The sequence below is a fragment of the Myotis nattereri genome (genome assembly GCF_964212035.1).
Source record: "Myotis nattereri genome assembly, chromosome: 15".
Taxonomy (NCBI): domain Eukaryota; kingdom Metazoa; phylum Chordata; class Mammalia; order Chiroptera; family Vespertilionidae; genus Myotis; species Myotis nattereri.
Genome location: NC_138090.1, coordinates 55,365,175 through 55,378,526, shown reverse-complemented (window position 1 = coordinate 55,378,526; position 13,352 = coordinate 55,365,175). Strand labels below are relative to the sequence as shown.

Sequence of the window (13,352 nt, the reverse complement as noted above, 5' to 3'; positions counted from 1 at the left end):
TTCTTTTCGGAACCGAGAAACCTCAGACCACAGACGTTGTCTCACACACACACTGAGGTCACCCTTCTCTCGGCCCTGGAGGCCCTGGGCGGCTCCCAAGCCCAGCGCTAACCTTCGGAGATGAAAGGTGATGAAACCCCGTCTGAAACCACCAAACCCACAGCCGCCCAGACCGGAGACTGTGGCAGAGCAACCAGCAGCCGGAGGAAGTGGAGAAAGGGCTGTGGGTTAGCGGGGGGCGGGGTGCAGCTTCACAGAAAGGCAGCCAAGTCGGGGTGAAGCTTTCGTAGGCTCTTTGGGGCGTGGGGACTGTGCCAGGAGGCCGGGCTGGGCTGGTGTTCACCCGGCTGGGCGCTGTGGCCCAGGAGACACCCGGCTCTCCTTGAGGGACATGGAAACCATCCCACCTGCCTGACTGGTGACCATCACCAGGGGCCACTTCCCCCCGAGGCTGAGCGTCTATGCCAGGTTGATGGTGGCCCCTAAAGTTATGTCCATCCCTAGCCGGTGTGACTCAGTGGATAGAGTGTCGGCCTGCAGACGGAGGGTTCGATTCCTGTCAAGGGCATATGCCCAGGTTGCAGGCTCGATCCCCAGTAGGGGTCGTGCAGGAGGCAGCTGATCAATGATTCTCATCTCATTGATGTTTCTCTCTCCCTTCTCCTGCTCTGAAATCAATAAAATATATATATATATTTTAAAAATATGTGGCCCATCCACACAAGGACATGTTGTCCTGGGAGGGAAACGTCGCGTTCAGTGGAGAAACACTGAGACAGACGGGCCGGGGTCCCTGTATGAGGCTGTCAGCTTCAGGAGCTGGGAGCGGGCGGCGGGGGAGATGGACCTACTACTCGCGGGCGGCGCACAGTGGGACCACAAATCGCGTCTGCACTGTGGCTCATAGGGATGGGGCTCGGCGCTGAGTCAGTGGCCTTGGAGTTTGACATCGTCATGGAAACAGAGCGAATGGGGAAAGGCTGTGGCAACCGAGCGACAGTGAGCGAGCAGCCGGTGCCCGGGAAGGCGCGTGTGAAATCGGGGTTTCCTCCAGCAGACGGGCTCCCCGAAAGTCACGCCCGCCCGGGGGCTTGTCCCAGCGGCGGAGCTTCGCGGGAAACGGGCAGCCTCGGACCTGCTGGACCTGGGAACCTGGAGGTCCCCCGCCCCCCAACTCCCCTTGATGGGAGGTCCGGGTCCCTCCTCAGGCAGGTGTCTCCCCCAAGAGGTTGATTGGCATCAAGCCCCGCCCCGCCTGGCTCCCCTGGGTGGGGGTGGGGGGTCGGCTAACGCGCCGTGATTGGCTGAGTCCGGGGCTCACCTGGGGGCGGCTCTCGGGGCGTTAGGCTGGGGGTGGGAGGGGGTCCCGCGGGGGGATCCATGGATGGGGAGTTTCTTCACAATTTCGGGACCCAGGGACCCGGGGCTGTGATGGCTGCGCAGGTAGGTGTCTCCCACACAACGTGTAAGAGCGGGGCGGCCCTGGCCCGCGTGGCTCAGCCGGCTGAGCATCGCCCTGGGCACCCCAAGGTCTCGGGTTCGATTCCAGGTTGGGGCTCATGCCCGGGTGGCGGGTTTGACCCCCCGTCAGGGCGCCTGTGGGAGGCAACCAATCGATGTCTGTCTGTCTGTCTGTCTGTCTGTCTCTCTCTCCCTCTCTCTAAAATAAATAAAGACATATCCTCAGACAAAGGCAGAAAGAATGCCCGAACTTATACATAATTTAAAAGTACATTGAAAAGGGAAACCCCACCCGTGTTTAAGGCAGTGGTTCTCAACCTTCCTCATGCCGCGACCCTTTCATACAGCTCCTCATGTTGTGGGGACCCCCAACCATAACATTATTTTCGTGGCTACTTCATCACTGTCATGTTGCTACTGTGATGAATCGTCATGTAAATATCTGATATGCAGGATGTATTTTCATTGTTACAAATGGAACATAATGAAAGCATCGTGATTCATCACCAAAACAATATGTAGTTATAGATGTGTTTTCAGATGGTCTTAGGCGACCCCTGTGAAAGGGTCGTTCGACCCCCAAAGGGGTCGCGACCCACAGGTTGAGAACCGCTGGTTTAAGGAGCCTCGCTCCCACTCTCTTTCCATATTTTTAACACATTTGAACCCTGTGAATGGATGACTGGGATAAAGTTAATTTAAGTCCAATAAGTCAAAGCGAAGGCTTGCGCACACATGGCGGCAGCCGAGATAGACTCTGCATCTTCCCTTTTTCTCACGCAGCCATCGATACGAAAGAAAAACCGTGCGATGCACGTGCAGCTGGCGGGCCCGGGGCTCTGTGCAAACCACCATCAGACAGAGAGACCAGATGTGCAAACAAGTAAAAAAACCCAACCATTCTGACCGATCAGGCACCGACCGTGCCTTAGAAAGGCGACTCTCCAGCGAGAAGAAACTAGAGGAGGGTCACACTTTGGGCTCTGCAGGGTTAAGGGAAAAAGCAGAAAAAAGGGGAAATTAGGATTTTGCAAGGAGTGGGGGAGGGAAGGACAGAAACCTCTTCCCCTATCAGATAAGAACCTGCACTTCACCACACCGACAGTAGAGGGCACGCTTGTCTGGAAAAATCTTCACATTCATAACCAGGACCGTTAAATTCTTAGGAGCATCTGTTCTCTCTCCCAGGGATGTTTCTCTCTGTCTGTCTCTCCCCCGCCCTTCACTCTCTCTAAAAATCAAGGGAGCCCTGCCCGGTGTGGCTCAGTGGATAGAGCCTCCGCCTGCGGACTGAAGGGTTCCAGGTTCGATTCCCGTCAAGGGCTTGTACCTGGGTTGCGGGCACATCCCCAGTAGAGGGTGTGCAGGAGGCGGCTGATCCATGTTTCTAACTCTATTCCTTTCTGTAAAAAAATCAATAAAAACAATAAAAATATATTTAAAAAAATAAAAATCAGCCGAAACCGGTTTGGCTCAGTGGATAGAGCGTCGGCCTGCGGACTGAAGGGTCCCAGGTTCGATTCCGGTCAAGGGCATGTACCTGGGTTGCGGGCACATCCCCTGGAGGGGGCGTGCAGGAGGCAGCTGATCCATGTTTCTAACTCTATTCCTCTCTGTAAAAAAATCAATAAAAATAATAAAAATGTATTTAAAAAAATAAATATATATGATAAATAAATATCAATGGAAGGAAGAACTGTAGGAACCGCCCCAGCCGGCAGCCCCGGGTAGACGCACACGGGCCCAGCGTCGTGACCAGACTCTGTCACCAAGTGGTCAGGTTGGACCTGGGGCTGCGGCTCTGTCCACGGCGGTTCCGCTGGGCTCTGCGGGTGAGGCTCAGCTGTCCTGACGTCACTCCGCCTGCCTTGGGGAACCCTCTCCCTCTCCCTCCCGTGGCCACACACAGGCCCGGTGGGAGCGCCCCGGGGGGCCCCCGTGTCTGTGGCGGGCAGGCAGCCGCAGGCGGAAACCGCAGAGGGATGTGGGTGGCGGTGCAGCCTGGTCTTGCGCAGGGGACGGCCCCTCCCGTAGAGCAGGGCTGAGGTCGCCCTGGGTGAAGGGCTCAGAGCCCCGGGCTGCCCCGGCCTGAGCGTGTCCCCCTGCGGCCATCGGCCGTCCAGCGCGAGGTGTGGGCTCCTGTCCTCGGGGTCCCTCTCCTGCTTGGACCTGGTGAAGGCCGCCGGGAGGTGACGGGAGGCTGTGGAGGGAGGAGAGTGGAGATGCTGAGGTTCATTCCCTGGCGACCCTCTGCGAGGTCCTGGGGCTGGAGAGGGATCAGGAGACCGCCCACCCTATGGTCATTTTTCTTTAGTTTTAAAAAATATATTTGTATTGATTTCAGAGAGGAAGGGAGAAGGAGGGAGAGAGAGAGAGAGAGAGAGAGAGAGACATCAACGATGAGAGAGAATCATGGATCGGCTGCCTCCTGCACGCCCCCTACTGGGGATCAAGCCTGCAACCCGGGCATGTGCCCTTGACAGAAATCGAACCTGGGATCCTTCAGTCCACAGGCCGATGCTCTATCCACTGAACCAAACTGCCAGGGCTTTTCCATTGATTTTGAGAGAGAGAGAGAGAGAGGGAGAGAGAGAGAGAGAAACATGAACATGAATATGAGAGAGACACATCGATCGGTTGCCTCCCACACGCTCCCCGACCAGGGCTGGGGATCAAACCTGCAACCCAGGTGTGTGCTCTTGCCCGGGAATCGAACCCTTGGCCCCGAGGTGCTTGGGGCTGGCGCCCTAACCACTGTGCAGCACCGGCCAGGGCTCATTGGGGGTTTGATCTGCATGCCTCCAGGGAATGCCAGGGCGTCTATGGGGAGACTGGCCCGCGCACAGTGCCTGGTGGCAGGAGATAAGTGAGGCTCCTTGGAGCTTGTGCGCAAGTCATTCCCCCGGGGGCACAGCTCCGGTCTGATAAGCCTCAATTAGGAAAGGCCAGGCGGGCGGGGGGAGGGAGGGAGGGCACGTCTCCCTCATCACGTCCGTCCATCCGTCCGGTGTCCCTGCTCCAGCCCCTCACAGCTTCCCTCTGGGCTGCGGAGTCAGGACGGGCACAGGAGCCATGTTCCCGTCTCGGTCTGCCCTCTTCTGTCTCGGTGAGTCCAGAGGGTGGACCTGGGAGACGCTGAGGGGCGGTCAGTGGGTACCAGGCAGGTAACTGTTTGAAAGCGGCATGTGCGATGGATTTCAGAGCCAGAGGCGAGCTGTGGGTGGGACCCAGGGGGGTGACGTGTCTGAGTTTTCCTAGTCTATTCACGGCCCGGGCAGGACATGAACAGAACATGCTTAGTGTTGGCTTAAATGTGCTCCCACTACAACATCTTTAAAAAAAAAAAAAATCCAGCCCTAGCTGGTGTGGCTCAGTGGATAGAGCGCTGGCCTGCGGACTGAAGGGTCCTGGGTTCGATTCCAGTCAAGGGCACATGCCTGGGTTGCAGGCTCAATCCCCAGTGGGGGACATGCAGAAGGCAGCCAATCAATGATTCTCTCTCATCATTGATGTTTCTATCTCTCTCTCCCTCTCCCTTCCTCTCTGAAATCAATAAAAATGTATATATATTAAAAAAATCCTCACATACCTGGGTTGCAGGTTTGATCCCCAACCCCCGTCTGGATGTGTATGGGAGGCAACCAATCCATGTGTCTTTCTCACATGGATGTTCCTCTCTCTCTCTCTCTCTCTCTCTCTCTCTCTCTCTCTCTCTCTCTTTCTCTCTGTCTCTCTCCCTCTTTTCCTCCCTCCCTTCCACTCTCTCTAAAAAGCAATGGAGCCTGACAGCGTGGCTCAGTGGTTGAGTATCAACCCATGAACCAGGAGATCCTGGTTCGATTCCTGGTCAGGGCACATACCTGGGTTGTGGGCTCGACCCCCTGTGGGGGGCGTGCAGGAGGCAGCCGATCGATGATTCCCTCTCATCATTGATGTTTCTCTCTCTCTCTCCCTCCCTTCCTCTCTGAAATAATAATAATAAATATATATATATATATTTTTTAAAAAAGCAATGGGAAAAATATCATTGGGTGAGGATTAACAACAACAACAATAAAGGAATCCCTGTCCATAGCACTCCCCTTCCCCTCTCCTCCCCCGGCCACTGCTGACCGTTACTCTACTTCCTGTCACTGGACAGATGGCCGCTTCCTATGCATGGAACGTAATGGCCTGTCATGTCAGCTCCTTTCACTGCAGTTAGGGGCCTGTGTATCTCCCAAAACAACGCCGATGGGAGGCCCAGAAGGCACGCCAACACCTCATCCTGGCGTCCAGCCCCCGGGAAGTGTGGGTCCCCGGACGCCCTAGCCCTGGGTCCTTTCCTTCTGTCCCCAGGGCTTTGTCTGCAGCAGGTGATACAGGCTCAGGACGGTGAGCGGGGACCCCTCCTCTGGGCCCAGCTGGCGAGGTGAGCGGGCAGGGCGGGAGGGCCCGGGGCCCGGCTGACCCCCACGGCCTTCTGCTTGCTTCCCTCCCAGGGCCACTGCCCAAGCCCACCCTCCGGGCCCTGCCCAGCCCCCTGGTGCCCCTGGGCAAGCCGGTGACCGTCCGCTGCCAGGGCCCCCCCGGCGTGGACTTGTACCGCCTGGAGAAGCTGAGGTCCGGGAAGTACATGAACGTGGCCTCCCTCAGCATCCCGGCCATGGAGCACACCTCTGCCGGGCCGTACCGCTGCTCCTACCAGAACGGCAGTCGCTGGTCCCTGCCCAGCGAGCAGCTGGAGCTGGTGGCCACCGGTAACTGGGCGGACGGACGGACAGGATGGGGCGGAAGGGCCAACGGTGCTCAGTTCTTGGGCTCGAAGGGGGTGAACGGGGGAAGATGATTATGGTAAACTCAGGGTCTCCAGGGGCTGGGACTAGGGTGGGGCAGTGAGGCACTGGGCTTATGTGCTAAATTTTGGGGAGGTGCCCCCCCCCCAATTCAGCTCTCAAGGTAAATAATATGTTAGTGCAATAGCTGCTTACAAAGACCAGTGTGAAGCTCGGCCAGTGTGGCTCAGTGGTTGAGCATCGACTTATGAACCAGGAGGTCACGGTTCGATTCCCGGTCAAGGGCACATGCCCAGGTTGCGGGCTCAATCCCTAGTGTGGGGGCATGCAGGAGGCAGCCGATCCATGACTCTCTCTCATCATTGATGTTTCTCTCTCTCTCCCTCTCCCTTCCTCTCTGAAATAATAATAATAGAAAAATCGGTGAAGCTCGGCCAGTGTGGCTCAGTGGTTGAGCATTGTCCGGTGCACATACCTAGGTTTCAGGTTCAATCCCCACTTAGGGCAGGCGTGGAAGGCAACTGATTGATATTTCTCTCTCTCTCTCTCTCTCTCTCTCTCTCTCTCAACCTATCTCTATCTCTATCTCTATCTCTATCTCTATCTCTATCTCTATCTCTATCTCTATCTCTATCTATCTCTATCTCTATCTCTATCTCTATCTCTATCTATCACCTATCTATCATCTATCTATCTATCTATCTATCTATCTATCTATCTATCTATCATCTATCTATCTCTTCCTCCCTCCAGTGAGGATTTAATAAAAACCAGTGACCTAAGCCAGTCGGAGAAAGACAAGTACCAGATGATTTCACTCATACGTGGAATCTAATGAACAAAATGAACTAACAAGCAAAACAGAGACAGATTCCTAGAGAGAGAGCAGCTGGTGTGTGCGTGTGCGCGTGTGTGTGTGCGTGTGTGTGAAGGGAATGAGCAAAAAAAGAAAAAAAGAGAAAAATACGTGGACAGGGACCACAGTGTGGTGACTGCCAGGGGGGAGGGGAGGGGAGGGGAGGGGAGGGGAGGGGTGGTGGAGGCGGGCACAGGGGGATACATGGTGATGGGAGGAGACGTGACTTGGGGTGGTGAACACACCACACAGTGTGCAGGTGACGAGTTGTGCAGAACTGTGCACCTGAAACCTGTATACTTTTGTTAACCAGTGTCACCCCAATAACCAGTGTCACCCCAATAACCAGCATCACCCCAATAACCAGTGTCACCCCAATAACCAGCGTCACCCCAATAACCAGTGTCACCCCAATAACCAGCGTCACCCCAATAACCAGTGTCACCCCAATAACCAGCGTCACCCCAATAACCAGCGTCACCCCAATAACCAGTGTCACCCCAATAACCAGCATCACCCCAATAACCAGTGTCACCCCAATAACCAGCGTCACCCCAATAACCAGTGTCACCCCAATAACCAGCGTCATCCCAATAACCAGCGTCACCCCAATGCGTTCAATAAGAAGGAACAAGCACAACAGAAACAGTGGCCCGTTGGGCAAAGGTGTAGCCACAGTGACGTTCACTATGATTTGTTCATGAGGTTTACGTTTCTTTCGTTTTTGCTTTTTGTTAATCCTTACCCAGGATCTTTTCCCCACTGATTCTTAGGGAGAGTAGAAGGGAGGGAGGGAAAGGAGAGAGAGAGAGAGGAGAGAGAGAGAGAGAGAGAGAGAGAGAGAGAGAGAGAGAGAGATATGAGAGAGACACATTGATTGGTTGCCTCTCGCATGCACCCCGACCAGGCCCGGGGGATCCAGCCTACAACTGAGGTATGTGCCCTTGACCAGACTCAAACCCAGGACCCTTCAGTCTGAGGGCTGACTCTATACTCTGAGCCAAACTGGCCAGGGCTATGATGTTTAACGTTGCACATTAAAAAAAAATATTTTATTTACTTATTTTATTTTTTATATATTTTATTGATTTTTTACAGAGAGGAAGGGAGAGAGATAGAGAGTCAGAAACATCGATGAGAGAGAAACATCGATCCGCTGCCTCCTGCACATCTCCTACTGGGGATATGCCCGCAACCCAGGTATATGCCCTTGACCGGAATCGAACCTGGGACCTTTCAGTCCGCAGGCCGACGCTCTGTCCACTGAGCCAAACCGGTTTCGGCAATATATATATATATATATTATTGATTTTTTACAGAGAGGAAAGGAGAGGATAGAGAGTTAGAAACATCGATCAGCTGCCTCCTGCACGCCCCCCACTGGGAATGTGCCCGCAACCCAGGTACATGCCCTTGACCGGAATCGAACCTGGGACCCTTGAGTCCGCAGGCCGACGCTCTATCCACTGAGCCAAACCAGTTAGGGCAACTTTGCACATTTTTAAATTTTACAGAGGAAGGGAAAGGGAGAGAGAGAGAGAAACATGGATGGGCTGCCTCCTGCTCACCCACTACTGGCGATCAAGCTGACAATGCGGGCGTGTGCCCTGACTGGGAACCAAACCAGCGACCTCTCTGCAGGGGACGATGTTCCGCCCACTGAGCCACACCTCGGCTGGGCAGCGGCTGCTGTCTTTGATCCCAGAGTTCTTTTGTTCACAGGAATTTATGAGAAGCCCACGCTCTCGGCCCAGCCTGGCCCGGAGGTGTCCCTCGGAGGGGACGTGACGCTCCAGTGCCGGAGCAAATACGGTTTTGACCAGTACGCTCTGTACAAGAAGGGGGACACTGGGCCTTACAAGGGCCCTGAGCGGTGGGACCGGGCCAACTACCCCATCATCACGGTCACGGCCGCCCACAGTGGGACCTACCAGTGCTACGGCTTCTCCAGCAGCAACCCGTACCTGTGGTCCGCCCCCAGCGACCCCCTGGAGCTCGTGGTCACGGGTAAGGGGGTGCCGGCCAGACCTTCCTTCCTCTGCCTTCGCAGACCCTGAGGCAAGCTCCCAGGGGAGGGACCCGAGGTGCAAAGGGTGGACTTTATGCCAACACCAGAGATTCTTCTCTCCCAGGAGTCATTTATGTTTAAAATGCATTTTTATTGTTTTCAGAGAGGAAGGGAGAGGGAGAGAGAAAGAGAGAAACATCAATGATGAGAGAGAATCATGGATCGGCTGCCTCCTGCAGGCCCCATACTGAGGATCGAGCTGGGAACCCGGGCATGTGCTCTTGACGGGGAATGGAACCGTGACCTCCAGGTTCATAGGTCGATGCTCAACGCTGAGCCACACCGGCCGGGCTCTTTATTATTTTACTAGAGGCCTGGTGCATGGATTCATGCACCAGTGGGGTCCCTCAGCCTGGCTTGCACTCTCTTGCAATGCAGGACCATTCAGGGGATGTCGGACTGCCGGTTTCGGCCCGATCCCCTGGCCTGCGGCAGTCTGACATCCACTGAGGGATGTAGTAGTGTGCAAAGCGGCAGACGGCCAGGTAGGAGCCCAAGGCCTGGCCAGGCGCCCGCAGCTCCAGCTCATCCTGGCCCCACTGCGCCTGCTGCTACCTGCTCGCAGCTGTGCTCGCCAGCCATGAGCCGGGTGTCTGGTGCCCCAAAGTCAGCTGAGCAGCGCTCAGACTGTGGGAGTGCACTGACCACCAGGGGGCAGCTCCTCATCGAGCGTCTGCCCCCTGGTGGTCAGTGCGCGTCATAGTGACTGGTCAACTGGAAGTTCAGTCGTTTAGGCTTTTATATATATAGATTGTTGACCACATTAGAGGTGTCCCCCCTTTGTTCCTCTCCTCCCAGCCCCGGCTTTTCCCCTAGGTCTTCCCCACACTATTATCTATGTCCCTGGGGTACATATATGTACATATGCATATAATCTCTTCCAATCTCTCCCTCCTCCCTCCCAGATCTGTCAGTCTGTTCCATGCACCCACGCCTCGGGACTCATTTTGTTCATTAGTTTATTATTTTGTTCATTAGATTCCACACATGTGTGAGATCCGTATGGCACTTGCCTTTCTCTGACGGGCTTATTTCACTGAGCACAATGCTCTCCAGGTTAGGGGGGGGCTTGGAAATGCTACTTAACACCCAGCGGTGTAAGATTTGTGTTCATTTTCCAGGCGAGGATTCTGGGTGGCTGAAGTGTTTTTGCTCAGAAAACACAGCTAACAGGCCACAGAATTCCCTCTTTTTCTGATTTCTCAGGGACCTCTGGGACACCGAGCCAGTCACCCACAGAAGCACCTTCCTCTACAACACGTGAGTCCTGAGGGGTTCACCCTGGTGTCTGGGGTCCAAGGCACGTGGACCCCTTCTTTTCCATCCTCACCTGAGGATATGTCTACTGATTTTTACAGGGAGGGAGGGAGGGAGAGAGAGAGAGAAACATTGATTGGTTGCCCTCCTATATGTGTGCCCTGACCAGGGATCCAACCCACAACTTAGGCACGTGCCCTGACTGGGACTCAAACCTACTTTGTGGTGTATGGGATGACGCTCCAACCAACTGAGCCACCCCAGCCAGGGCCATTGGCCGATTCTTGTATGTGCCCCGACTGGGGTCCAAACCCGCAATCTTGGAGTATCAGGATGATGCTCTAACCAACTGAGCTACCCGGCCAGGGCCATTGCTAGTTTAATTTTCACATTGACGGAGTAGAGGAGATGGCCCCATCCCTTTACTCTCCCCTTAAAAAACCCCAAAACTTTGTTGAAAGTCTTACAGATGTCTCCCCTTCCCCCCATTGACCCCTTCTAGCCCACACCTGCCCCTGCCCCAGGCCTTCACCACACCACTGTCCACGATGTCCATGGGTGGTGCATATAGGCATACAAGGTCTTGGTTAACTCCTTCCTACCCACCTTCCCTCTGAGATTTGACAGTCTGTTCCATGATTCTGTTCTTTCTTTTAAAAATACTTTTATCCCAGGGCCTTCTCGGGATACCACCATCTTCTCAGGGGGGCCGGACACTACAGCTGGTGAGTAAGTGGTTCTCTCTGGACCTTCCTTCTCCTCACCTGTGTGTCTTTTTTTCTGATTTTTTAAAGTCTTTTAAAAAAATATATTTTATTGATTTTTTACCAAGAGGAAGGAAGAGGGATAGAGAGTTAGAAACATCGATGAGAGAGAAACATCGATCAGCTGCCTCTTGCACACCCCCCACTGGGGATGTGCCTGCAACCAAGGTACATGCCCTTGACCGGAATTGAACCTGGGACCCTTCAGTCCGCAGGCTGACGCTCTATCCACTGAGCCAAACCGGTTAGGGCTGATTTTTTAAAGTCTTTATTGTTGAAAGTATTACATATGTCCCCTTCCCACCCCCCTCCCCCCCGCATCTACCCCCTCTAGCCCACCCCCGAATCTGTCCCAGGCTCTCACCACCCCACTGACTGTGTCCATGGGTTGTGCATACAAGTTCGTTGGCTAATCTCTTCCTATCCACCCACCCACCCACTCCCACCTTCCCTCTGATATTCGACAGTCTATTCTTTATTTTTTATCCCAGAGCCTCCTAGGGACACCACCATCTTTTCCAAGAGGCCAGGCTCTACAACTGGTGAGTACGTGGTCCTCCTCTCTGGACCTTCCTTCTCCCCTCCTGTGTCTTTATCTAAAGCTCACTGCTTTCCCAATGCAGAAGCCATAGCTCTGGGATCTTGGGCCCTGATACACCCAGTGTGAAGGGGAGGGGAAATAATAGTATATGGAGCTCAGACTTGGGAAGGTTGAGGTCTTCTGGAAGATCAGAGTAAGATCCATTCCGCCTCCACCCCCTGATAGTAGCCTTTTGTTCCACAATCTGCCAAATAGCCAGGGAATGTCTGTGTAGGGGTGGGTTGCATCCGAGGCCTGATGATGGAAGAGGTTCTACTCAGGGCACTGAGCTTATTTACCCTGGGGGAGAGGGGAGGGGCCCTCCAGGAAGGAGGTTGGCATCCCAGCTAGCAGAGTAACAGGACTTCCAGTGAGGGAATATGGCTATGAGAAGCCCATGACAGGGCTCCCATCTCTCTTCATTCCCCAGGCCTTGCCCATCAGGACTACACTAAGGGGAACCTGGTCCGGATATGCCTCGGGGCTGCGATTCTCTTACTCCTGGTGGGCATCTTGGTAGAAGATTGGCACAGCCGGAAGAAATTCCCGCTGCACTGGGTCCCGGCTGTCCACAGGCCACTCCCACCCCTCCCACGGGCTCAGAAGTCACAAAGTGGTCAGGGCGGGGGTCGACCAGTTGGCCATCCTCAGGGTTTGCCACCATCAGAACCTCAAGACGTTATTGTATCCAAGAGGTCATGAGCAGGGAGGGGACTTGGCGTGTGCGTGCACGTGCTCACGTGTGTGTGTGTGTGTGTGTGTGTGTGTGTGTGTGTGTGTCTCTCTCTCTTCTTGGGGCTCCATCAAGGAGCCGCTGAGTCAGTGTCTATTTGGCTTTCTGATTGCTTCTCAGCCTTTAAGGCCAAGTGCACTTGGCTTTCTGTTGATTAACCAAAGAACTTATATGCATATATTCATTGCTCATGGACACAGACAATAGGGTGGTAAAAGCCTGGGGCGGGGCTGGGCGGGAACTGGGTGAAGAGGAGCAATGGGGGGAAGAAATGGAGGACATCTGTAAGACTCAACAATGAAGATTAAAAAAAAAGAGGACTCCCTCTGTTTGGGGTGGAAAGAATCAAACCAGCAACCCCTCAGTCCACCGGCCAATGCTCTATCCACTGAGCCAAACCGGCTAGGGCTAGTCCCTCATGTCTTGCACACTGTGGCTCTTACAACTTCCTCACCGCATCATCATACTTCCCTCTTTTTTTAAAAAAACGTTTTCATCGATTTTTAGATAGAGAAATGGAGAGGAGGATAGAAACATTGCTTAGAGAGAAACATCGATTGGCTGACCCCTGTCCACCCCTCTACTGGGGATGGAGCCAACCACCTGGGCATGTACCCTGACTGGGATTTGAACCGGTGACCTCTGGTGCACGGGAGGATGCTCAATCCACTGAGCCACTGGCCTGGCTTCCCTCTTTCTTCAGCCTTCTCTCAGATGGCTCCTGGATGGACCTCTGCATCTGGTCTGACTCTTAATAAATACAACCTCCTCCACAAGTGCTTTTACCTTTATTTCTCTTGATAAACTCGTGATTGGGGCAGCTCATCGTAACAAGATTAAGTGACACGTGCGTGTTTG

At 54.2% G+C, this 13,352-nt stretch overlaps 1 protein-coding gene across 1 annotated transcript; it reads left to right on the top strand.

Annotated features, from left to right (window-relative positions):
• The first annotated feature begins 4,497 nt into the window (after positions 1-4,497).
• GP6 (glycoprotein VI platelet) lies at positions 4,498-13,284 on the top strand. Its single transcript, XM_081108545.1, has 8 exons — positions 4,498-4,567; positions 5,800-5,835; positions 5,943-6,200; positions 8,815-9,099; positions 10,367-10,420; positions 11,092-11,142; positions 11,673-11,723; positions 12,192-13,284. The coding sequence occupies exons 1-8, from the start codon at positions 4,534-4,536 to the stop codon at positions 12,461-12,463; spliced, it is 1,041 nt and encodes a 346-aa protein (XP_080964671.1). The 5' UTR covers positions 4,498-4,533; the 3' UTR covers positions 12,464-13,284.
• Positions 13,285-13,352: the final 68 nt, after the last annotated feature.

What these genes read in the sequence shown, in the direction of transcription:
- GP6 (XM_081108545.1), top strand. Translation starts at nt 4,534, where the DNA reads ATGTTCCCGTCTCGGTCTGCCCTCTTCTGTCTCG. An exon ending in GGGGCCGGACACTACAGCTG is followed by an intron (nt 11,143 to 11,672) that starts GTGAGTAAGTGG and finishes TTTTTATCCCAG; the next exon opens with AGCCTCCTAGGGACACCACC. An exon ending in GAGGCCAGGCTCTACAACTG is followed by an intron (nt 11,724 to 12,191) that starts GTGAGTACGTGG and finishes TTCATTCCCCAG; the next exon opens with GCCTTGCCCATCAGGACTAC.